This window comes from Ahaetulla prasina, chromosome 6, assembly GCF_028640845.1.
Source record: "Ahaetulla prasina isolate Xishuangbanna chromosome 6, ASM2864084v1, whole genome shotgun sequence".
Classification (NCBI taxonomy): domain Eukaryota; kingdom Metazoa; phylum Chordata; class Lepidosauria; order Squamata; family Colubridae; genus Ahaetulla; species Ahaetulla prasina.
In genome coordinates this window covers 65536583-65563452 of record NC_080544.1, presented here as the reverse complement: position 1 = coordinate 65563452, position 26870 = coordinate 65536583, and the positions used below count along the sequence as shown (strand labels likewise).

At 36.0% G+C, this 26870-nt stretch overlaps 1 protein-coding gene across 5 annotated transcripts in view; it reads left to right on the top strand.

Moving 5' to 3' along the window:
• Positions 1–24122, top strand: part of ARMC8 (armadillo repeat containing 8) — a 68858-nt gene extending 44736 nt beyond the window's left edge. For 4 of the 5 annotated variants that reach the window (XM_058187737.1, XM_058187735.1, XM_058187734.1 and 1 more), the window contains 16 exons: positions 626–706; positions 1610–1685; positions 1771–1861; positions 2695–2755; positions 3296–3496; positions 5215–5310; positions 5738–5820; positions 6071–6152; positions 7509–7595; positions 8791–8883; positions 9144–9293; positions 9750–9845; positions 13822–13917; positions 14498–14570; positions 20780–20873; positions 22034–24122. In XM_058187737.1, the coding sequence (XP_058043720.1) occupies positions 626–706; positions 1610–1685; positions 1771–1861; positions 2695–2755; positions 3296–3496; positions 5215–5310; positions 5738–5820; positions 6071–6152; positions 7509–7595; positions 8791–8883; positions 9144–9293; positions 9750–9845; positions 13822–13917; positions 14498–14570; positions 20780–20873; positions 22034–22067 (1494 nt within the window). In that variant the 3' untranslated portion in view covers positions 22068–24122. The remainder of the gene's footprint in view (positions 1–625; positions 707–1609; positions 1686–1770; positions 1862–2694; positions 2756–3295; positions 3497–5214; positions 5311–5737; positions 5821–6070; positions 6153–7508; positions 7596–8790; positions 8884–9143; positions 9294–9749; positions 9846–13821; positions 13918–14497; positions 14571–20779; positions 20874–22033) is intronic. The other variant, XM_058187738.1, reaches the window with a different exon arrangement.
• The last annotated feature ends 2748 nt before the right edge of the window (positions 24123–26870 follow it).

Genomic DNA, 26870 nt, shown 5'->3' with positions numbered 1-26870 from the left:
GTTTTAAAATGTTTAAACACGCTTTTCCAAGATCTTCCTTATTTCACACTCATAAAATATATAATTCCCCCCCGAAGAAGTGGGTTTTTTTCATTTTAAAATTTGATTTTTTGACAACGTACAGTTAATATTCTAAAGACGGATGCTAAGGGAAACCCAGTGTTACCATTTTTTACAACATGCTGCTTGTCTTTATGTTTTTACTCTCCCCCCTCCCCCCCAAATAGCAACTTCTTCCCCAGGGCTACAATTTTTGTAGAAAGTACTACCTGCAAGTTTGGTGATGCAGCTCTTCCAAGTCCTACTTGGAGGGAAGAATTATTTTTCTCTTAAATGAGGTAAAGAAAAAAGGTTAATTGACACCCCCATCTCCCATTGACTGCTGTTCTAAAAAACAAAACACGAGCAAGCAATGTAGTTCTTACTTTCATAAAGTTTTGTGTTCTAAAAATTGCTGGCAAGCAGTGATGGTGAAGTCACGTAATGATAATCCAATTCTAATATTTATTTGAAATGAATTAAATTAGACATTGAAAGCTATAAGCCTGCAATTAACTAGTATAAAGTAAAATAACTTGCTTTTCTTTACTGTATGTTTAAAGAGATGTGGTTTGTTTTGTGTTAGGGTCCAGACCATCAGACAGTGCTGTTCAATCATGGAGCAGTGCAGAATATTGCTCATCTATTAACCTCTGCATCTTATAAAGTAAGCCAGTAATATAATCTGTTTTCTATAAACTAAGCTACTATTTTAAAATAATAAGTTAGCATAGTTCTTTTTTGATGAAAAAAGGAAGTGCACATTTTTCAGTTTAGTCTTGGGTGTATCTGTATAGATATGAAAGAGAACTTATTTCTTGTAAAATAGTGTTAAAAGAGTAAACTTCATATTTTTATAAAGGATTTTTTTCTGATGGTTATGGTGGTAGATACATATATGTACCAAGACAACAATTATGTGTGGAAGCAAGAAAACAATTATGCTATTAATAAAATTAGATTTTTATGAAAATAGCATCTGCCAGTGATCATTTACACATATACTTATTATATCATAATTATAAGTTTTGCTATCCAATATGCCAAAACCAAAACAAATTTAGTGCGTGGGAGTAATTACAGTGAAATTGAAAGCCAAGTCATTAGTATAAGAAATTGAGCAAAATGACAGAATTAATATTTACAGTCTTTAATATCTTTTTTGTTTGGAATATTACATTTTTTTAGGTAAATAAAGACTATAATCATCATATTTATAATTGCAATATTTACAATATTAAATATTACAATATTTAAAGAGGACAGAAAGCAAATATTTTATCATAAAATTTGTTGGGACTCTATAGACAAGGAATTTGATCTATGTATTTTTGAATAGCCACTTTTCCCAAATTAAGATTCATGAAAACAAATTTCAGTCACTTTGGAAAACACACAATGATTTGGCCAATAATTCATGTCCCTTTAGAAAATTTGCTTTTGATAAATACCTTTTAGTCTTTTGAATTTTTTAAATTTTTTTGAAGAGTTTTAAAATGGCATTTTCACTTCTAATAGTTCTTAAAATACTTTTAATTGCAATTAATGTAAATGCTGTATATTTATTCAGGTTCGAATGCAAGCACTGAAATGTTTTGCAGTTCTAGCCTTTGAAAACCCCCAGATATCAATGACTCTTGTAAATGGTAGGTTTCTGAGGTCAGTATGGATATTCATTAAATAATTACAGTTAAACTGTTTCTTGAAACACATTTTCTCTTTGTTTTTCAGTGTTGGTCGATGGAGAACTATTACCACAGATATTTGTGAAAATGTTACAAAGAGACAAGCCCATTGAAATGCAACTCACATCAGCCAAATGGTAAATTTTAGGATGTAGGAAACATGTTTTATAATATTAATGTTCCAATTTAATCAAGAGTGCATCATATGCATCACATCAACTCCAAGAAAATAATATCAGAATCTAATACCTCAATCACCAGCATTAATAGTAGGCAACTGATAGTATTAATGGTAAGCAATCCTTTTAGGACAATGAGCACATTTAGACTTGCAGACATTTGGTAACCATGTTAGCTATGACCAATCATAAAACAGACATTTACTAGAAGGAGGACAGTATGTTTCCTCGTTGTCCAGCCAATTTTTAATCAACTCCGCATACATTTGTCTTCTATTTAGGAAGGTAGTTGCATTTCAAAATAAACCACAGAGCTGCAGCCAGCCACAATTTAACTGCTATTTTAATTTACTAAGAACTTTCTCCGAGTTATATGTTACTGATACATTAATACTGATTTATTAAATTACAGAATTCTGTAACTTGGCTTATAGTGCTCCATCATAACCAAGTCTAAGATGGATTAAGTAATTAAAAATTAATTAAATTTATACTGCTACATTTCCACCCAAGTTTAAGTGTTGTATTTGCCTTGAATGAGGTCCATTTCTGAGAAATTGTCAAAATGTATACAGTCCTAATGTTTTCCATGCTTTCGGTTTTAGATTTTAGTGTCCACAGTTCTTATTTAAAGAATCATGAACAGAAACAGTATAGAACTGGGGACAACAGATGATACTCAATATATTTAACATATTGCTACTCTTGCCAATGGACAAATTTTAATATCGTAACAAAATCAAAACTATATATATTCTCAGTAATCATGCTACTTTGATATTTCATTGTAGCCTTACATACATGTGCAGAGCTGGAGCAATCCGTTCAGATGATAACTGCATTGTGTTAAAGGTAGGTGGGTGAATCACACTAATAGTACTTAAAACAGGTACCTCAAAAACAAATAGTGGAATAAGTTTATTGCTAAAAACAGGATGTTTAGTAAAGAGTCAAGAAATACTTAATGCTTTCTTATTTAATTTTATTAGCAACATTGTTTTTATTGTATGGTTTCTATACCACCCTATGTTGGTATTCAGTAATACTAAATTATTCTGTCTTTAAATCATGATGAAGTTATGTAAGTCTAATACATTTTGTTAAGTGAAAATTGGACTCATGGCTTAATAATCTCTGCAAGTGTTACAGTTGTATATAATAGATTTGAATTTGTGATAATATAACAATGTAAATATTTATTAATAAACAAGTGTATATCAGTGGTTGTTTTAAATTTTACTTTTTGTGCAAATACCAAAAAAGGTTTGATGACATTTGATTAGGAAATGCCTGTTAAAACATCTATATTTAGTGACAAATTTAACAGAAATTTATATAAGAAATATGTAAATAAGTAGTCAAAAAACTAATTTCGGATGTTGTAATTTCCAGACATTACCATGTTTGGCACGGATGTGTAGTAAAGAGAGACTACTAGAGGAGAGAGTAGATGGAGCAGAAACTCTGGCCTATTTGATTGAAACAGATATTGAACTACAGAGAATTGCCAGTATTACTGACCACCTTATTGCAATGCTTGCAGACTACTTCAAATACCCTAGTTCAGTGAGTGCCATCACTGATATAAAAAGGGTAGGTTTATTATGAATTAAGTAGGTATGACAAGTGTGTTTCTGTGTGCATGAGAGAGAGAGAATGAAAACTTGGGTTAATATATTTACTGTATATCTATATCTAAAATCATTATTTTTAGACTCAAATGAAAATCTTACAGAATCTTCAGTAGAGACAATATTTAAATTAGCTTTTTAGTGGTACCTGAAATTTCTTTGGTCCTGACTTGTATGAGTAAAACAAACTAGATGGGTTTTTAATAAGCTATACTAAATTGTTTCAAAAAGTTAACATAATTGCTACAGTTTCTTGTATTTGATTCTGCCTGAAGATGGGATTGAAATTCTGTATGTGACAGATAAGCCAAGCTATATTAGTTATGTCAACAATTAACAATTGCTCAGCTTCATGGCAGTGACGTGCAGGACAACGAGAGAAAGATGGGAAAGGCAATTGATTTGGGGATAAGTGGGAGCTACATTTGCACATTTATAGATGTGCAAATGCATAATACGATTTCAGTCAAGCCTGCGATAATAATTCTTTACATCAAGTATTTGAGTGACTTTTGCCAACTTTTAATCTAGAAGTCAGCAAGCTCTGTAGTAGACAGAAATTGGAGATTTGCAGCTTAACATTGGCTCACAGAATCTGATACAGTATAATGTCCCCATTATTAATGTTTTAGCCCATGGGTGTCAAACTCACTGTGTCATGTTACCATCATGTCATGTTTCATGACATTTTTCCCATTTACAGCAATGGGGTGGGTGTGGCCTGTGCATGATACATCCGGCCTGTGGGCCACCAGTTTGGCACCCCTGTTTTAGCCCATTTAGACTCTCTACTCCAAGATTGTTTAATGTATTTATTTTTAGTGATGAGTTAAACATTGCCGGTAATATTCTTATTTAATCTTGAATGGGATACAAATTTACAAAGTAAGGTGCTGTATAGACGTAGGGAATGTTTTTGCATGTTCTCCCAAATCATTTCCCTATTTTCCATCTCTTTTCACAAAGATGGTGAAGAGTTTCAATTTAACCAATTTTTCATATAGTTGTAATGGTGGGAACATTTCAGTATCATTGCAAACACTTTAGATTGCAGCTAAACAAATTGTTTTAGGGAGTGGCTGTGATATGTAAAATTATGTACAATTCTGTAGTGTTTTATGCAGTCATCATCTTTGTTTCTCTCTGCTTCATCTTGTGTCTTGTCCTTCAGAGATTCTAAGTTTGAATCTGCTCAAGTTGACTGGTTGTGAAAGTGGGCTTAACCCTCTTTAGTATTTTTCTAATATTAACAATAGAAAATCCCAGGATTGCAGACTAAACAGGAATGCTGAAAAAAGTCCTGGATAAAAAAGGCAGCAGCAAACAGTTTCTATATTTTTTTCAATAAAAAGCAAACTTTTTCTATATTATTTCAAGAAAATGCAATCACTAGGATTTGAGCTCAACTTAAGGGAATTGTTAGGATTTATAAGATTTAAATTATTATAATTGAGAAGAACAGAAATGAAGTTCTAAATAAGATATATAATAAAGTGCCAGTTGGAAATTCTTAAAAGTGCTTCCTAATCTAAACTCTTCAACACTCAGATGGTATCAGTTGTGAAATATGTTTTAAAATTCCATTCAGAATTCCATTCAGAATTCAGAATATATACAGTTTGATCAACATCCATGAGTTTGCAATTTAAAAAATAATGTGAATTTAATTATCTTTATTAGCTTGACCATGACTTAAAACATGCTCATGAATTGCGCCAGGCTGCTTTCAAGCTCTATGCTGCCCTTGGAGCAAATGATGAAGATATTCGAAAGAAGGTAAATCTAAGAATTTATCAGGTAGTTTCCAATATCTGAAAGTCAGGAACATAACCTTGTCATTGAAATACATGTTTTGCTTATCATTATATTTTGTAATGAAATAAGATATCTGGATAAAGTGTAGTTTCCTAATTAAAAATATTACGGTTTAATTGAATTGCAGAAAATAATTTTGACAATGCCCCTTAATAGATATTGCCATTTTTGTACAAGAAATATAATGTATAAAAGTAATATAACAATATGCTTCATTATCATACTATGGCATAAGCATGAAATTTCTTTTATGTGAAATTTAACTTTTTTTATCTATTCATACACACTGTATGCATATTGTACACAGTATATGGCATTAAAATAAACATAATAAATACTTCATTTTGTTCTGTAAAATGCAATAACATTTTTGATAACTTTCTTTCAGATAATTGAAACTGAAAATATGATGGATCGGATTGTAAATGGCTTATCTGAGTCTAGCATCAAAGTGCGCTTAGCTGCAGTCAGGTATAAATTTACGTAGCAGGATTAATATTACATTTCACATGTTCAGACTGATAGTTGTTCACTTCATTTATTAGAACATACAGTGATGTTAAATTATTTGAAAATTATGAATTATCTTTAGCAGTAATTGTACTACGATGAAACAGAATCTGAACTCAGTTTTTAGTTCGGTTTCTGAAAATGCTTACATGCAAAACTGCCTCTATGGAAAGGAAGTATTTTAGAGCTTATACCTCATATTTCTGAGCAGATGTTTGCACAGTTTGTCAAGATCTGTACAGCAACTACGAACAAGTTTCCAAGATCATGCTGTTTGGAAACCCTTAATGAAGGTAAGAACATTGGGAGATTATTTGTTGTAGTATAAAGTACGTTGATAATATTATCCAGGTAGTCCTTGACTTATGACCACAATTGAGCCCATAATTTACATTGCTAAGCAAGACAGTTGTTAAGTGAGTTTTGCTACATTTTATGATCTTTCTTACCACAGTTGTTAAGTGAATCACTGCAGTTGTTGTTAGTAACACGGTTAAATGAATCTGGCTTCCCCATCAACTTTGCTTTTCTGAAGGTCACAAAAGATGATCACATGATCCCAGAATATGGCAACCATCATAAATATATGCCAGTTGCCAAGTATTTGAATTTTGATCACAGGACCTTAGAGATGCTGCAGTGGTTGTTAAGTCATAAAGCACTTTTTTTTAGTGCTGTTGTAACTTCAAAGGGTCACTGGATGAATGATTATAAGTTGAGGACTACTTGTAATACAGTTATAAGGCTAGTTAAAGAAAAAAAATTGTATTGAGATATGTTTCTAGTGATTTACCTGTTCGTTTCAACTCACCTAAAATATGATGTTGCTAAGATCTAGAAATAATTAAATATAATGTATTAGAATTAAAGGGTGTGGTTGAATATAAATTATTTTCAAATAAAACTTTATATTTCTAATTATGAATTACTGTTTCAGTTTAGGTTCTTCTAACTGTCAATGACAGTAGAATGCATATCTTGATAAATATGGATTTTAAAAAGTAATTGTCCTACCCTTATTTTTAGAAAGCAGATATTTCTAAATGTCAATGCAGTTGAAGTGCATATTGGAAAATAATTCACTGCTACAAAATATTTAAAGTGCTATTTTGTAAAAATGTTTCAGATAGTAAATGATTTTTAAAACTCTGGTGATTTTTCTAGTTGCAATCCCTGTTCATTTATATATACTGTAAACTATTCAGAAAGCACAAGGATTGTTTGCAGTATTCTCTGAAATTTATAGAAAATATTTTTTCATTATATTTTTTCACTATCAAAAGACAGAATAATAACTCAAAAGTCTTGAGTAATTTCTACCTAGGCTAGATGATATCTCATGTTATAAGAAAGGGAGTATTATGTCATTAAGCATTTTAAAGAAGGAAGACATGTTTCCTCTTTTTCTTTTCGTGGTTAAGTATAAACAGCTGGTATGTCAGTTAGAATTGTTTGAAATCGGAAAAGATTAACTGCAAAAAGCAGATGTTGGTACTGTTTAATTTCCAAATGCTAATAATGGAAGCTGGAGTTCAGGTTCTGCATCTACAAAGGTAGCAAGGCAAATGTATATGTACCAGTCAATGAATTATTCTAAATTCTTGAAAAAAAATGCTTATGATAAAATTACTTTTTCTTTCTTTTTTTAGGTATTACAAAATGCTCCAGATGAAATTTTAGTGGTAGCATCTTCTACTCTATGCAATCTCCTCTTAGAATTTTCTCCGAGCAAAGAGGTTGGTTGTTTGGGCTTTTAAAACCATAAAAGTAAATCTGACTCTTTGTGTCAAATATAATGTGAATATGTACTGAAATCATGAGAGGAATCTGTTTCTGGTCTTTCTCAGCAGACACATAAAAACAGGTTTTTCTCTGAAAATAGGCAAATTGTCACTTTGAGCAAAGAAATCATGCTAATAGTGTTTACTAATAAAAGCATAAACAGTTCCTTTCAAGCACAATAGAAGCAGATGTACCATAACAAAATGATCAGAGGAAAAAGTTGAGATAAAATTGCCAGAATAAAAAGTAATTAAAGATGAAAGAATTTTCCCATTAGAAGTTGGAAACAAATAAGAGCAGAGATTAAAAAAATACTAGTAAAAACAAGAGTCCTTGTAGTAAAATCCTGTAAACATAAATGAAGTCAGATAGCTTTCATTACCCAGGGTGAATTCTCTCACCTCGACTTCTTTATGGCAAAGGTGAAAGTAATTTAGAATCCTAAAGTAAACAGTGAGAAAATGAAAATAACTTTATGTTGAAATCCAGCAAGGAGTTATATGGGTCAGTATTCAATCAGTTGATTAATGTATAAATAAAAAGTAAAAACAAAACAAATTTAAAAGCTGCGGTTAAAACCAAGGTGTGCTTAAAAATAACAAACTGCTGAAAGGAAAAAATGAAAGACCCAACCCTTCAATTGGTTCTATTGAGAATTGCAGTCATCAAGATCCCTCATTTTAGAAGGCACATAATCCTCCAAGGGTCGTCTTGAGTTGTTACTAGTTGTTTCTGTTCAAAACTGGGAAGCTGCCAAATAGCCAGCTTTGGTGACATAATCAGCTGTTTTTCAGCAGGTAAGAAAAAACACCCATGCCATCTTGGGGGGAAAGTTTGTTTGATTATTTTCAACCATGGGGTGGGACAGTTAACAGCTGCCTTGGGTAGGAGAACCTGATGGAACATACTGGAAAATCAAAAGATTGGGTGAAAAACTTATGGCATTTGGACTGAGTATTCTACACTGTCTGAGCTTATAAAAATATAAACTGTGTAAAGAAAGAAGATATAAAAGCTTATCTTGTATTCTAGACTTCTTTAAAAAAGTATCTTGTTTTTGATTTAAGAGCACATTTAATGTACAGAAACAAAATGAAAGAATATATGTTACTGAAATTTCTTAACTGGTTTTGCTTTTGTTATATGTAGCCTATCTTAGAATCAGGAGCCATAGAACTTCTCTGTAGTTTAACTCAGAGTGACAATCTTGCCTTGCGAGTGAATGGAGTTTGGGCTTTAATGGTAAGTATCAATGTTAATCTGATAGCTGTATGTATGCATCTCCAATTTTAGATTTTATTTCTTTATTAAATTTGTATACTGTCAAATCATCTAGAATGCTTTTAAGGATGGGAAATCAAAACAAAATCTCAACTGCTAAGAAATATAGCAGATGTTAACATCTGCTGTTATAGCAGATGATAAATAGTGTAATGGAGTGAATCATTTGTGTAAAATGTTGAAATTATTCTGAATAAAGTTAATTTGGTCCTCCTTTTTAGAATATGGCATTTCAAGCAGAACAGAAGATCAAAGCAGACATTTTGCGAGGCTTGAGTACAGAGCAGTTATTCCAGTTACTCTCTGATTCTGATGTAAATGTACTAATGAAGACTTTGGGATTACTTCGGAACCTTTTGTCTACTCGCCCTGTAAGTAAAAAAAAATGGATCTTCAAAATAAATATTTTAAAAATGAATCTGCAGATCTTGTTAATTTCTTATTATATATCATTATATATTGGGAGCTGATATTCCAGAACTTCATCTCAACTTCATTAAGCTGTTGCTTGTATAATTTATAGAACAAACATTCTGTAGAAATGACAAAGCAGAGTTCTTTCTGAACCCTTGTTGCTACTTGAGAGCTTTCTATCTGAAAACCAGAACATCTATTTTTCACAGTATGTGCAGATCAAGGAGTAATACAACAGTGTTTTATTTTAAAGGAAAACTATCATTTCTGTTGTGCTCTCATATTCATATATATGATTTGTTTCCATTGGCATAGACCTATTTCCTGTTATAAGAATTCTACAAAGCCAACTGTAGATTTTCTAACTTTTTAGGTGAGCTGTTTGTTAATGTTATTTTTCAAACTCTTGGCAGCATATAGATCAGATAATAAGTACTCATGGGAAACAGATCATGCAAGCAGTAACTCTCATCCTGGAAGGAGAACACAACGTGGAAGTCAAAGAACAGGTATTGTGCTTTATTGTATTAATACACACAACAAGTTTAGACATGAAGAATTGTTCTTTGTGTTGAATGAACAAAACAAAAATAAAACGCCAAACACTAAAGTCTTCAGGAAGAAAATTCAAATACTTTTGCTAAGAATGCATAAGCGTGCAATATTTCTTGTGCAAGTATATAAAAATGAAATATGCAACTAGGAGATTATTATTCTGATTATTTTATTTAAAAAGTTAGAAACAAGACTGCATAAAACGCAGTCTCCCAAACTGCTGGAAGTAAAACAAGGTAGAAATGGAAGTAAAAGGTAGAAATGTTAGAAACATCTCAGCTAAACAAATGCAAGTTCTTAGATGAGTTCTGAAGAAAGGCAGACCATATGCTGCTTGTTTCCTTTTAAACAAGTATATAACTTATTTTTATATCAAATTTGGAGACCGCCCTTCTCATTCATTTAGTGATTGTGTGATGCCCAAACATACTCAAGTGTTTAGAAACCTTGGGCTTGGGCAATTAGATTTATGGTTTCCTGAGAGAAAGGTAAGTGCCTCTGATATACCAGTATGTGTGTCTATGCTAGCTTATGACGATAATGAATATTTAAATGCACAAATGGAAGAAAAAAATTTTTTTTTGCTGTCACCTTTGGCTGGGAATGTAGGGAAAGTAGGAGCCTGCAAGGTGTGGGTTCCAAAGGTCTGGAGACATGATGTCATCCATTGTCCCTTTAATTTCAAGTTAAGAAATCAGGATAGTATGATAAAGAAAAAAAACCCTCCACTAGTGAATTATTTATAGGATTTCGCTTTTTCTGTCTTCTGTTTGAATGGGAAACGGTTTATGCAGGATATTTTTTTCTCAAAATTTATGCTGTTTTTCTACAGCTAGGCTGTGGTTTATTTATATTTTATACTTACGATATTTCTGTTAACCTTTCTTTCTGATGGGGTAATTTACAGGTTTTCCTCAGTTTACATCCATTCATTCAACGGCTATTCAAAGTTATAGCTGCATTGGAAAAATGGACATACGGCCAGTCTCCAAAGTTATAACTATTGCATCACTCCCATAATTACATGATCTCAATCCAGTTATGATATGGTTATGACATCACAGGGAATCATAGTCTTTGATCACCATTTGCAATTTTTCCTACTGACTTTCCACAAGCAAAGAAAGTAGGGAAGCTGGAAGGGAACATCACAAGTAGCTCCAGTAAGTGACACCATCCATAGCACGCACACTCCATCCAGATGCAGCTTCCACTGTGCCTCCCCATGCACTTCCTCAAGTCACATACAGCGTGAGTTGGGTCTCCCAAGCCCCCCCCCCCCCGCCTTTTCCATCTCCTATGGCATTTCACTGCTCCTTATCTGGGATGTCAGACACATCGTCCTTAATGGCCTGCATATCTGAGAGTTACAATGGTAAGCGGGACTACCAAGATTGCTGCTGCTAAGTCATGCAAGTGACATCGTGCTTTATGACCACATCACTTATCGGTAGCAAGCACCATACCAATTGCCATTGTAACCTGAGAGCTATCAGTGTAATCATTGTGATCAGGAGGGGCAGGATGACCCCTTGCAGGGACGTGCCGAGGAGTTTAGTGGTTATCTATATGATAAAATCGCTCAACTCCGGGATAGTTTGGACCAAAATTGCGATGATCCAGGTGAGATGACGGAGACGCGTCTTGTCGATGTTGTTTGGGATGAGTTTGATTCTGTGGTTCTCGAGGACATGGACAGGTTACTGGGGAGGTTACATGCCACTGCATGTTTACTGGACCCGTGTCCCTCCTGGCTGGTGCTGGCCACTCAGGAGGTGACACGAGGCTGGCTCCGGGGAATTATAAATGCTTCATTGTTGGAAGGGGTTTTCCCCGCCGCCTTGAAAGAGGCGGTGGTGAGACCCCTCCTCAAGAAGCCTTCCCTGGACCCAGCTATTTTGGGAAATTATCGTCCAGTCACCAACCTTCGCTTTGTGGCGAAAGTTGTAGAGAGTGTGGTGGCATGGCAGCTTCCCCGGTACCTGGATGAAGCTGTCTATCTAGACCCGTTCCAGTCCGGATATAGTACGGAGACAGCTTTGGTCACGTTGGTGGATGACCTCTGGAGGGCCAGGGATAGGGGTTGTTCCTCTGCCCTGGTCCTGTTAGATCTCTCAGCGGCTTTTGATACCATCAACCATGGTATCCTGCTGCACCGGTTGGAGGGTTTGGGAGTGGGAGGCACCGTTTATCGGTGATTCTCCTCCTATCTCTCTGACCGGTCGCAGACGGTGTTGACAGGAGGGCAGAGATTGACCGCGAGGCGCCTTACTTGTGGGGTGCCTCAGGGGTCGATTCTCTCGCCTCTCCTGTTCAACATCTATATGAAGCCGTTGGGCGAGGTCATCAGTGGCTTTGGGGTGAGTTACCAGCTGTACGCTGACGATACACAGCTGTACTTTTCCACCCTGGGCCACCCCAACGAAGCTGTCGAAGTGCTGGAAGCCGTACGGGTCTGGATGGGGAGAAACAGACTCAAGCTCAATCCCTCCAAGACGGAGTGTCTGTGGATGCCAGCACCCCGGTACAGTCAGCTGCAACCACAGCTGACTGTTGGGGGCGAGTCATTGGCCCCAACAGAAAGGGTGCGCAACTTGGGCGTTCTCCTGGATGGACGGCTGTCGTTTGAAGACCATTTGGCGGCTGTCTCCAGGAGAGCTTTTTACCAGGTCCGCCTGGTTCGCCAGTTGCGCCCCTTTCTTGACCGGGATGCCTTATGCACGGTCACTCACGCTCTTGTCACTTCTCGTCTGGATTATTGCAATGCTCTCTACATGGGGCTACCCCTGAAGTGCACTCGGAGGCTTCAGTTAGTTCAGAATGCAGCTGCGCGGGTGATTGAGGGAGCCACACGTTGCTCCCGTGTAACACCGCTCCTGCACAGTCTGCACTGGCTACCTGTGGTCTTTCGGGTGCGCTTCAAGGTGTTGGTTACCACCTTTAAAGCGCTCCATGGCTTAGGGCCTGGGTACTTACGGGACCGCCTGCTGTTACCTTATGCCTCCCACCGACCCGTACGCTCACACAGAGAGGGTCTTCTCAGGGTGCCATCCGCCAAGCAATGTCGGCTGGCGGCCCCCAGGGGAAGGGCTTTCTCTGTTGGAGCACCTACCCTTTGGAATGAACTTCCCCCTGGTTTGCGTCAATTAGCTGACCTTCGGACCTTTCGCCGTGAATTGAAAACGCACTTGTTTATCCAAGCGGGACTGGCTTGATTTTTTAAACTTTTTGAATTTTAATAATTTTAATTGGGGTATTTTTATGAATTTTATGGGTCAAATTTGACGGTTTTAAATTTTCGGCCATTTATAGAATATGTTATTTTAATTTTTGTTTTAATTTGTATATTGTACTGTTTTTTAATCTGGATGTACACCGTCCTGAGTCCTTCGGGAGAAGGGCGGTATAAACATCTAAATAATAAATAAATAAAATAAAATAAAGATTACTGCTTGAATGCAGGTAGTCCTCCTGAGACCCCAGCTGGGACCAGACTTCCACAGCTGAGTGAAGGGGTTGTTAATGAGTCACATCTAATTTTACAATTGTTTTTGCTACAATTTTTAAGTGAACCTGGCTTCTCCTATTAACTTCACTTGTAGAACCTCCGGGAAAGGTCATAAATGACAATCACATGATCCTGTGACACCAAATGCCCAAACTTTGATCACATTATGGTGAGCGTACTGTGATGGTCATAAGTATGATGTTCAGTCATAAGTCAGTTTTTTCAACACTGTTGCAACTTTGCACTGTTGTTAAATGAATGGTTGCAAGTCGAGGACTATGTATAAAAGTTTTCATAGTTTTAGCTTCTTACCCTGGATTGCTTATGGAAGTCTTACTTCTCAAGCTGCCATGAACCATTGCCATTCAATGTTAGATTTTCTATTGTTATTTCCATATATTTCTGTTCTTCCTTTCCTTCAGACATTATGTATACTTGCCAACATAGCAGATGGAACAACAGCTAAAGAATTCATCATGACAAATGATGATATCTTACAAAAAATTAAGTATTACATGGTATGTAATTTAAGTTTTTCTATAAATAAATTTTGGGAAAGGATTATAGCCCAGGGATTTTCAGCATTTGATAGAAATCTATATATTAAATGCAGTACTATTTGTTGCTGTAATTTTTTTTGAAAACAATATTTTTCCTTTTTAAATATTTTTTCAACTTTGCTTTCATTGAAAAAAAGCGTAGGATTTTTTTATCATTATTGTGAGTAATAATTTGGAGGCAAGAAACCTAGATTACATAAAAGTTAAGAAAGAAATGTAAATTTTTACTTGAGTCAAGCTTGGTTCCTGACATATGTTTCTTGGCAACAATATGGAACTGGTTTGCCATTAACTTCTGCCAGCAGACATCAGTGTGCTTGCTGCTAGCTTTGTCTTTATAATCAAGGCTATAGCTTCTTGTCCAAGTATTAACTAGATCAGCCAGGGTAATAAAGAAAGCAATAGTAAACTAGATCCATTCTTCTGCCAATAACATTACATAGTTCTGTGACGTCAAAAAGAGTCAGCTTCAAAAGGATTTGATTTTACTAAGGAATAACTTAAAATATTTCTGTCTAAATGTTTTTTGTCTGCTTAGAGCCACTCAAATGCTAAACTTCAACTGGCTGCCATGTTTTGTGTATCTAATCTTATATGGAATGAAGAAGAAGGTAAGATATACTGAGGGGATTTCTCTTCTGAAATGCTTAATTTAAAAATGAAATTTCATTTAGTAGTTGAGCATACCGAATGCATTTTTATCTCGGATGGGGAAAATCACTACAGTAAAAGACAGGTAAAGTGAATATGCTATTTGGGGTCTAGGACTTTTAGTCTCCGACTCTTCATTCTCCTCAGGTGTTTCTCCTTGGGCGATTCTCCCCAGACTTATCTCCTCAGCTGGCATGCCTCAAGGCATTTCGCAAATGAATTTAGTGAGACTTACTTCCGAGTAAACCAACTGTTTCTCCCTGTATGGGGGGGGAAGAGAGAGGGAGGGAGGGAGGCATTTTGGCAATGAATTTAGTGAGACTTACTTCCAAATAAACCAAATGTTTCTCCCTGTATTGGGGGGGGGGGAAGAGGGAGGGAGAGACGAAGGCATTTTGTCAAATTCTTTTACACCTCTCTCCTTTCACTGGATTTCTATTACACCCCTCTAGTCGATTGGTTGGGGGCTAACTGTCATGGAGGGTGGAACACCCAGGACGAACCGTCTTTCTGTGAATGGGCCGTGTCGAAGGGTGTGGGATGCAGGGGCCGGTGGCCCATTGCCCAGGGCAAATGGCTAGAGGCTTGCCAGCTGAGGAGATAAAGTCAGGGGAGAATTGGCCGAGAAGAAATGCCCGAGGAGAATGAAGAGTCGGAGACGAAAAGTTTCATTCTATGCTATTTGATTCCCTTTGAGTGAAAAGGAAGTTACCTGGAAAAAAATGAAAAGAGCAATTCTAGTGAATGAAATTTGAATAGCTTGACATTTTTGTCAGGAGCTGAAATAGGAGAAGAGAAATTCGTGACTTTGGACAGATCAAAAAAATGGAGTAGCCATAAATGTGAAAAAGCATACCATGGTAATCAGAAATACAAATTAAGAATAAGAAAGTTTGATTCCTAATACTGTATTTTAGACTGAATTTAGAAATGTAATTAACTACTGGTTCAATTTATGCTCTGATAAAACACTATAATTCCTCAACTGAATTAATAAAAATTGAACTTTAGTACATAAAACTACTTTGAAAGGGGCAGTAAATCAGCCAAATTGTTAATTTAGCAATTATGGAAGGAATCAAACAAAACAATTGTTACTTCTATTTGGGACAGAATTAAATATATGAAATTATATAACAAATAGGAATATAACCCAGAAAAAATTGAAAAATATTTGAAAAGAGTACTATCTTAAACATCTATAGAATTAAAAAAAAAGTATTTGTTTTTCAGAAGATAATAGTCAACATAAAATGAAATTGAGTAAAGTTCCAGGAACTGATATTTTCTGCAGTTAAAGTTTTTTCAAGAAATTTTGACTAAACCCATGAACAAGCTTCAACCACATGAAAAGGCATTACTTCTTTAATCTAAAAAATAGGAAAAGATTCAATTTATCCTGAATAATATGAACCTATATCTCTATTGTCTTCTCCTATAACCCTGGAAAGGAGCCCTTATGAGGTGCTACCAGCCGGGCCAGCTGGACAAAGGTGTTGTTTTTTTTTAGGGAGGTATTACTCCTCCAGCACTCCTCCTCACTCCAGGACTCCTGCTCCAGATTTTGCCTCGAGGTTAACTCCTGAAACCTTTCTCATAGATGGGTATAGCTACAAGGCAGTGGAGGTTTGTGATCGGAGTTTTCCTTCTCCTGCATAAATTGCCTTCCAAGGCTAATGAATACCATCAGTTTTTTTCCCATGCACACAGCTAACAAAACTTCCCACTTACACTCAATCAAACAGTCACCCTCCCCTCCCCCTAAAAACAAGCAGATTCATTCATGAGGTGAGCTGTAGCACCTTCCTCCTTGCAGTCACAAGATTCAATCATAAGGGGAGTTGGAGCACCTTCCTTCCTGCAGTCACACGATTCACTCACTCAAACAGACACTCCCCTTCCCCCATTTTATGCCCCATTTTGGGGCATAAAGCGGAAGAGGGCTTTATGTCCCAATGGCAGATAAAATAGCAGAACCATCTTCTAGGAGAAGGAAAACTCTGATTTCAAATCTCCACTGCCTTGTGGATATATCTAGTACTGGAAAAGGCTTCAGGAGTCAACCTTGAGGCAAAATCCGGAGCCAGAGTTCTGGAAGCAGTTCGTGACTGCTTTACATTCTGGTAACTCCCGCGTACAATCACGTTCTGGTAACTCCTGCGACACAGCTGGAACTAATCATATCAGCTCTGTTGTTCCATTGGACTATTTCAGCAACTTGGAGAGGGGGGATCTGCTGCTTGGGTAACATTCTGTCCTCCATGTTAATCTACCCAGACCTCATGCTCTGGAGAAGACATTCCAGCTTTGCATACAGCATTGAAACAACACGGGAAGTGGCAATTACCGATTATAAGTCTTTGCTTGATTGGCGTAGAGCATGACACCAGGGGCCACTTTCGATGGTGGGAGAGGTCATTGTACCTCACTGGGCAGTTACCACCTACCATAAGCTGGGCAGCCTCTAGCTAGTAAGGTGCTACCCTGCCACGGTCTATTAACCTCATGGGGTGCGTGGGTTAGGGGTCAAAGCTGACAAGCAGATCAATAACTCTGCACCATACAACAAACATAAGAAAACTTTAGGCCTAAAGTTGGGCACTTGGAATGTTTGGACAATGACCCATGGCCTTTCTGACAATTTACAAAAAACAGATGACGTACATAAGACAGCTGTCATCGAGGTGGAGCTGAGCAGACTGTACATAAGACAGCTGTCATCGAGGTGGAGCTGAGCAGACTGCAGATGGACATCGTTGCCCTTTAAGAGACAAGGCTATCGGACTCTGGATCTGTTAAGGAGAGAAACGTCTCATTCTTCTGGCAGGGAAAATCATCAAGTCTAGGGAATATGGGGTTGGCTTTGCGGTCAGAAACATCCTACTAAGATTCATTACTCCGCCTGCTGCAATGTGGATTTAAAAGCCAACAGATCCACTATTGACATGGTATTTTCCCTTAGACAATTGCAGGAGAAATGCAGGGAACAAAGAGCCACTTTTCGTAGCTTTCATAGATCTTATGAAGGCTTTTGACTTGTTTAGTAAGAACAGCCTTTATAAAATTCTCTCCAAGATTGGATGGCCACTTCAGCTCCTCAACATCATCAGGTTCTTTTATGAGGAAATGAAGGGCACTGTAGTTTTTGATGGTTTAACATCAGATTCCTTAGACATTCGAAGTGGAGTGAAGCAGGGCTGCATCCTTGCGCCAACTTTATTTGGGATCTTTTTTACTGTCATGTTGAAACATGCTTTTGGAACTGTAACAGAGGGTATTTATCTCTGGACCAGATCAGACGGATAACTCTTTAATCTCTCTAGATTGAGAGCAAAGTCTAAAGTCCAGCTGAAATGCTTATAGGATTTCCTCTTTGCTGACGATGCTGCTGTTACTGCTTACTCTGTCGAAGACCTTCAACTACTTACGGACTGTTTTAGCAAGGCCTGCCAAGACTTTGGACTAACAATCAGCCTGAAAAAAACACAAGTCATGGGTCAGGACGTGGATTCATCTCCCTGTATTACAATCTCTGCACAAGAACTGGAGGTCGTCCATGATTTTGTGTACCTCGGCTCAACTATCTCCGACACTTTCTCTTTAGATACTGAGCTGAATAAACGTATTGGTAAAGTAGCCACCATATTTTCCAGACTTACAAAGAGAGTATGGCTTAATAAGAAGCTAATGGAACATACAAAGATCCAGGTCTATAGAGCCTGCCTCCTGAGCACACTCTTGTACTGCAGTGAGTCTTGGACCCTTTACGTACGGTGGGAGAGAAAGTTGAACACCTTTCACATGCCCTGTCTCCGACATATTCTTGGCATCACCTGGCATGATAAAGTTCCAAATAGCACAGTCTTGGAACATGCTGAAATTTCTAGCATGTATGCACTATTGAAACAGCGACATCTACGCTGGCTTGGGCATGTCATGAGAATGGCTGATGGGCAGATTCCGAAAGATCTCCTGTACGGAGAATTAGTGCAGGGAAAGCACCTCAGAGGGAGACTGCAGCTGCGATATAAGGATATCTGCAAGAGGGATCTAAAGGCTTTGGGAATGGACATTAGCAATTGGGAAACCTTGACTCTGATCATTCAGCTTGGAGGGTAAAGACATAGCATGGCCTTCTCCAATTTGAAGAGACACTTGTTCGGCAGGTTGAGGCAAAGAGGCAGTCCCAGAACCAGCAAAATCTGGGGGCTGGGCAGGGGATAGAATGTTTCTGCTCTCAGTATGGAAGGGATTGCCACTCTTGAATTGGCCTTTTTAGTCAAACTAGATGCTGTTTTAGGACCTCTTTCCAGAGCACGATACCACAGTCTTTTGAGACTGAAGGATGCCAGTGATGAAGATCTCTATTGAATTTAGATTACAAGCTTTTTCTGGGAATCCTTGATATGAGATTAAATGGCTTTCTAGCAGATATTATATAGCCTCATCAAATAAGCTATATGATAAATAAAAATAATATTCATATCTTAAATGTTATTGGCAAGATCATAAAAACAAACTTTAAAAATGGCTATGATTTTTCTTGGTGTTGGAAGAATCTTTGACAATTTGGGATGGTCTATGTTTACAGTTCTGGAAAAAAATAAATTGTGTTCCTAATTTTTTTCATATGGATACAGAGTACTGTATACAGAATGAAAAGCCAGAATTATGGGGAATAATGTTTTGTTTTTTTGTCATTTCTATCAAAGTCGAGCAGACCAACTTGTCTTCTCTTTTCCTCTCTTTATTTTTATTTGTTAAATTTTTTTACTTACCTTTATACATATGGCTTTACACATATGGCTTAAAGGGGCATGATAGCAATTAAAAACACTGAGCTTATCGGCTGGAAAGCCTATGTTCAAGACCCGAGTGCTGTGTGATGGGGTGAGCTCCTGTTACTTGCCCCAACTCCTGCCCACCTAGCAGTTCAAAAGCATGCAAATCCAAGTAGATCAATAGGTTCCACTTCAGTGGGAAAGTAACAGCGTTCTATGTGCCTTGGTGAATAGTCATGCTGACCACATGATCACAGAAAGGTTCTTTGGACGATGCTGACTCCCTCAGCTAAGAAGCGGAGATGAGCACTGCTCCTTAGAGTTGGACACAAATGGACAGGGAAATCTTTACTTTTTACCTATACATATGGCTTATGGTTAGTGTTATATAAATATGGATGCTTATTTCATTTTACTGTAAAGTTTCTCTTTTTTTAATGGTCAGTGACTGTAATGAAGTATTTGCTTCATTTCACAAGCTTCTAATGATGCATAACAATATATTACTTTTATTTCAAATTTGTTTGCATATCTACTTGTATATCATTAGCAAAACCTGATTTTTTGATTTGTGTTATCTATTTCTTATATTCTTTCAAAAATATATAAAATGGAGAAGACATAGGCAGAGTTTGCACTAAGAAGGATAAGATTTTGAGTTGGGCCAAACTTTGACTTTTCTTTTGACTCGTGGGGGGGGGGGTATTCATTAAAAATAAAATTATTTTTCAAATGATAATATTAATAATTCTCAATTAATAAACCATTAAAAGAATAGAAAATGTAATTTATCTACTGTAAATTAGAATGACAATGCTTTTTAGTAAGATAAAAGCATGACTTATTTTGTTGCTATGCCAATTAAACTATCATAAAAGTAATAGAAAATCAATTATTGACCAATAGTTCCACCATAATGTAACTTATGGATTGCTGAAGAATTGGTTTTTTTTCCCCTTTCATTTCTAAGGTAATAGATAATTTATCAGAACTTATCTTTGATTAAAATAAAAGATAAATTGATTGGCCTTTGCAGAAAAAGGGAGAATCGGCTGTTTGGTGTCTGTCCCCTCTTTAAGTCTACCTACTTCTCTTAGATGTTGGATATCATAGTGTTGAGTACTTTGGCCTCAGGCTGCTGTTAATGAATGCCAGATCTGTTTGAAATAAGATTGTGATTTTTCACAACTTGATTATGTAGGAAAAAAAACAGAGCTAGTATGTGTGACCGATACATGGCAAGATGAGAAAGGCTTATCTGAAATTACCCATATGCATTTCAGATGTTTCTGCAGGCTTTTACATTGGATTGTATATTGCCTTGCCACTGTTTAATCAGTCTGATATAAAATGCATCAAATTACCAACATGTAATTATTTTATATTAGGTTCCCAAGATCGTCAGGATAAACTCAGAGATATTGGAATAGTAGATATTCTACATAAACTGAGTCAGTCGTCAGATCCAAATATTTGTGAAAAGTAAGTAAACAGAAATTCAAAAACCAAATTGAATTGAATTTGATCATTTTGTAATTAGATTTTCTGTATACTGTATATTGATTCGAATTATATATGAGTTTCTCCTTGCATTCTGTGTTTTTTTTTACCCCGGCAAACCAGAATTGTCTCAATTGTCTTTTAGGATGGCTTAGTGTTTATGAGTGTTTATGAGTGAAATTTCCTATGCTTGATTTCTTTATGTTATCCATAACTCTGGATAACTAAAGGTTAAACAAAAGCAACAATAGTATAACATAATGAACCAGTTGCCAAGTTTTTTTAAAAAAAATAGATAACAATGAAAAACTATTTCACAGACTCATACTGACAACCTGACCCTTATGCCTGAGAACATTGTCTTCAGGACCTTCAGGCTGTCAAGGTTAGGGCAACCTAATATCTGGGGCAAGAGTGTTCCAAAGAATAGAACAAAAAGGCTAACTTTCTGGTTCCCACAAGATGGCACATATAATGCCTTTTCTGCCAGATCTGATGGTATGATTGGAGAAAGGCAATTCCACAAATATCCTAATAAATGCCCCATGGTACAAATGGCTTTGTAGTGACCACTAGCATTTTGAATTGCTCCCAGAAACATATTGATAGCCAAAGCAACTCATGGAGAAGACGTGTAATACACATATATTGAAGGTTGTTCATAATTGACTGCATAAGTGCATTTGAAATGAATTGCAGCTTCTGGATGCTCTTCAAAGGCAGCCCTATGTAAAGAGCATGGCAGACTTCACTTAAAGGGCAAGTAAAAGTCTACATCTGTAGAGATATCCCACTTAATATCTTCCCTCCCCAATTATTATATCTGACTGAAATATCCTTGTGTTTTCACATGCTCTCATTTCAATCAGTTTCAGTCCAAGATAGTTTTAAGTTCTCAAAGTTGTAAAATGCATACACTCTTATGTGAAAGCTGCTTGAAAAATTATAAATAGAAGGATTAGGTTGATTCTAAGTATAAAGAACCGTGTAGTAAAATTGAGAGCAGATTTGTTTTTGCATGTCCAGTTACTGAACTTCATGTACCCAGTTTTCAATGCTGTAGTTTATTCCTTTCATGGTAGTATTTCTAAAATCCGCATTTATGTATATCTTCTAAAATTAAAAAATGCTTTTCATTGCAGGGCGAAAACAGCACTCCAACAGTATCTTGCGTGATGAAAGAGAAGTTGAACTTTCATATAATTTTCAGAGCTATATACTAAGGAATAATGGGAAATAGCTGCACCTAATTTCCTTACCTTTTGCACAAGGCACCTTGGGCTGCATTTGTCTCAGGTGCAGGGAGCTGCTTGGCAGGAGCAGTTTAAGTGATCAGGTCTCCAATGCACTTGAGGACTTTATTGAGGTAGTTCCTCTATTCAGATATCTATTCTGGGATATTTTTGTCTGAATTACCTGAATTCTACTAGAACAATCAGTAGTCTTTTTTTTCTTTGGGCCTACAATATTCTGCTTATACCACAGCTGATATAAGGCTGTGTCTGGGTGGGTGTGATACCTCAGAGCTTTTTCTTTTCCCTCCCTCTCTGTGTGTGTATGTATGTGTGATTTTTTTCTACAGATTTTCAAGGGTGAACCATTGTTTGCTGTATGAAAACTTTAAAAAATTATATACAATTTGAATTGAAATGTTATTTAATAACAGTTTTGTCCCATGAAGTTTATTTTGATCAGATGAATGTTTTTGAGTAAAATATATGCATTTGTTAAACCTCAGCTTAATGTACCTGTACTTCCTCTTTTAAAACAAAAAGATACTTACATGACAGGTAACACATTCAATGTGATTTATGCTTGCCTCTTAACTGCCACTTGTTACTAGTGACAACTCCTTGGATTTAAAAAAGCAGAATTCCAAGATCCCCAAATGGAATTTTTTTTAGTACACATAAATGATACCAAAATTCGAATTGTGGAAATTATGCCTACTGGAATTTTCTAGCAACAAAATTAGAGTTCCCCATGCAGATACAATGCTGCTTCAGAAACTTACATTTATCATAAAACTCTGTGTTACTTTTACATAACATGAAATCGTAAGTGAATTGATTTAAGTAAAAGAATTGACTGCTGGTTGAGGTACGCTCTTGGAAATATGATAGGCATCCCCATTAAAAAATCTGGATGTAAATCAGAGCTTAAATATTTTTTAAAATACATTATTTACCAAATATATATGGTAGAGGAATAAGTTATTCCTGGAGCAGAGAAGAACAATGTTAATATGAGTTTTTTAATATAATTTTGTAATCTCTGCCTCATACCTTGTTGTTTACCAAGTAAGTTTTCTGTGGTCTTAAGCCCACAGGTATCTCTGTCAAGGGACAAGAGCGCCAGTCAGAAATTGAATGTCTCATTTCACTCACCAGTTTCAGTCATCCTGAACATTTATTTATAGTTAATAAATATTCTGCTGCCTAGACACTTTGCATTATATCAAAGCAACTTTTAGAGCTTGTGCCTCTGGCTGGAACTGTTAATAAGCTGGAGGGAGACTGCAAAAATAAAGCTAGAGTTTTTATATATGGTTTTCATGTTTTCTTTTACTCTGAAAGGCAAGTCATAGCAATTCAGGGAATGTAGTAAGTGAAATAATTTCTCAGTGTTATTGCTACAAGCTTGTTGGGTTTGGACTTCTGCAGGTGTATATAATGTGCTCTCCTGCTAGTTAATATTTTAGAAGTAAAGCTGCAATTAATTCATCGATTGGTTGTAGGCTTAATAATACTGAGAAAAATCACTTTCTTGACAGCATTATCTGAATCCATTCCCTGTGAGAAAGGATAGGGAGTGCTGCTTTATCTTGACCACTGCTTTTGCACTCTGAATTATTATTATTATTATTATTATTACACAGGCACTTCCAATTCTGTTGTAATGACTCCATTTACAAATATGCATATCCATTTATTTTGAGATATAGATATGCCTAAACCTGTGTTGAAATATAGCTGAGATGTGCAGATTTTCAGCTATACATTTGAAGATTGCTTTTCGAATGGCTATGTATACGGAAGGAAGATATAAACTATGCTAAGACAATCTGGATAATGGGGGTGGGCAAGCTGAATTGATAAAATATTAAGATGGTAAGTGATAACGAAGTGACATTTTGCACTTTGCATTGTGAATATTTTTGATGTTACTATAAATATGTACAAACACTGTAAATAAAAAAACAAATGTCCTTTTATCGGATAATATTTAAAATTGCTTGGCCCTATTTATATATGTATATATATTTAAGTCTTCATTCAAAGGTTATATTGCAGGCATGGATCTATGCACAGACAGCTACATCTTTTTAGGAAGCTGACTGTTCTAACAAAAATAAGGTTCATTTTTTAATTCTAGTATTCTTTTTTAAAGAACATGATAAATGGACTTGTATCTTCTCCCCCTCTCATGACTTATCAAAATTAGTCAAGAATAATAACTTTTTTAAAAAAAATTCTCTTAATTTTTTTGTTGAGAATGGTTCAGTTATTGAATGAATTTAAGTTCCTGAGCATTTGCTTCTTATTTTCAGGTTTGATTTAAAATTTTAATATACATAAAGTCTTTATTCTGTTCTAGATGTTGTTCAGTGTGGTAAAGTTCATTGTACTCTTTTTATTCTGTTTTTCACACTTTATTTTCTTTTATCCTCAACTTTTACTTCAATAATCCCTCCCCTGTTGTTTGTATTCTCTTTATGAAATTGTACTTACATTAATAAGCTATAACTCAAATACTTTAAAAAGCAGATAGATAAATTATTTATTTCGAAGAAGCTGGATATGAGCCCAAAATATTCTAGTCTAGTTAATTGAAAACAAGACATACTGCAGGAATTTAAAAGTTATGAAGTTAAGGCTTGGAAATGGAAGAGGCCAAAGGCAACATCTGAATGCCGCTTATAATTGAGGCTAAACAGTGATTTATTTATTCTGCCTTATATTTTACTCATAGTTTTCTTGATTAATTTAGTTTAGAACAAATATGTTGGACTCTAGGAGTATTAACCCGATGCAGCAGTGCCTTTCTTAATCAGCTCAGATGCTGGTATACTTGCTTCTGGCTAATTCTGAATAATTAAATAGTCATATATAGCTATATAACAAAGCATAAGATTATGTCTTTCTGGGACAATATTAAATTACATTCTTGTAATATAAATTGAAAATCACCATATATTGCTCATAATTAGGCTTTTAACTTCCTGTTAAGCAGAAAAATATTACACATGTTCAGCTTTTTGAATACAGTGGGCAAGGGGACATCAGTCTTAGGAATGTAAAACTGTTGATTTGCACTTAATGAAACCAGCATTTAATTTCCCAAGGAGAATAAAGAAACAAAAAGAAAAGACGCGTCAGACCATCTCGATTTCCTCTTCCTTGGGATTCAAGACATTTCAGGAATACTGCCTTTGGCTATGTTTATGTATAATCAAGTTAACATCCCTCTGGAATATTTTGTAAAGAAAACAGAACCTAACTTGAATTAAGTAAAGGCAACTCTTGATATTTTTCAACAGTCAACTACATTTTTGTATTTTCTTTTATTTCTATATTGTTTTGTGCTATTTAATATGTACTGTTTTCTCAGTGCATGTTCTACACACATTCTAAAGAATTTTCTTAGCCATTTTCATTCCATATTTCAGCTGAATCAAAACTAGCAGGAAACCCAGAGCAAGTAGGACAATACTGATGGATGTAATAATTGCCTTCTCTCGCCTCAGGTGTTCCCAACATGACATAGCCCACCAGCTTTTACCTCCCAAAACTTCCCTGCCTCCCTCAGCCACGGTTAATGTTCTTCCCTTTCAAATACTGCTTTGAACAGTTGTGTTTCAGTTGAACAGAAACTGCCCTGTTCCATTCTAGCCCAAACACACGTTTCCGTGGGAAAGATAGGTACATAGGACATTTCCAGACCATTTTAGACATTGCTTGTTGTTGTTGTTGAAGTTGAATGACTCAAGTTAGTACAACCAAGTTGTTACTGTTTGTGGCATGTGCAGTTATTTTCTGGTGCATGTCAGAAAATTTAAGAACTGTAACAGTAAATAAATGAAAGTACAGGTACTATGAGAATTGATGTGTTTATCTTAGCAATAACACCCAAAAAAGTGCTGCCACTCTTTAGCCCTAATGCATGCATCTATAAACTAAGGTAAACTTCAGACTGAGGTTGATTCTTGACTATTTTGTTTGTCGATATGATTTTCTTGACTGCAATAGAAATGTTATTTGTCAGATAGCAACACTAGGTTAGCTTAAAAAATGCTATGTTGGAAACTGCATAAAATTTTAAGACGGGAATTTGAAAAGAATATCCCAGAAGAAAATATGATAACCTGCTTCCACACTGTTGCAAAAAAAGAAAAAAAAATGCCTAATATGACTACAAACTTACATTTTTTCATGATCCATTAGCCCCACTAGTTCTTCTTGAAGGCTGTGCATCAAGATGGATGGTAAGTAACTTAGCTCACTTGTGTTACTGCAACCTTTGTACTTGCTTTTTGCTACTTCTATACCTAGAAAATGAAAGCCAAGATTCATCAAAGAATCTTCAGCATCACATATCAGACAGACTTGAGCACTACAGACAATCTACAGGAATGAATTCCTTGGACCTGTGAACATCCTGTTCAGTTTAGCCTACTCAGCACACTACAGAGCCTTTTCTTTGGCTTGCTTCAGGGCAATATAGGATCCCAGATTTCATACAATTTCATTCATTGAGAGAAATTGGCCCTGTGGTCAGAATGGAGTATATATTTCTTCACTGTGCCTTCTAATGCAACGTACATGCTATTGTGTCTGTACTATCCTTTAGTAGAGATCTGTTTTCCATGGGGGAACATGGCACATTTTTTGTTCCCAGACCAGAATCCTGAGATTATGAACAGAGTGCTGTGTTTTTATCAGTAGCTATTGCCGTAAGAAAGGTCAAGGTGACTTAATC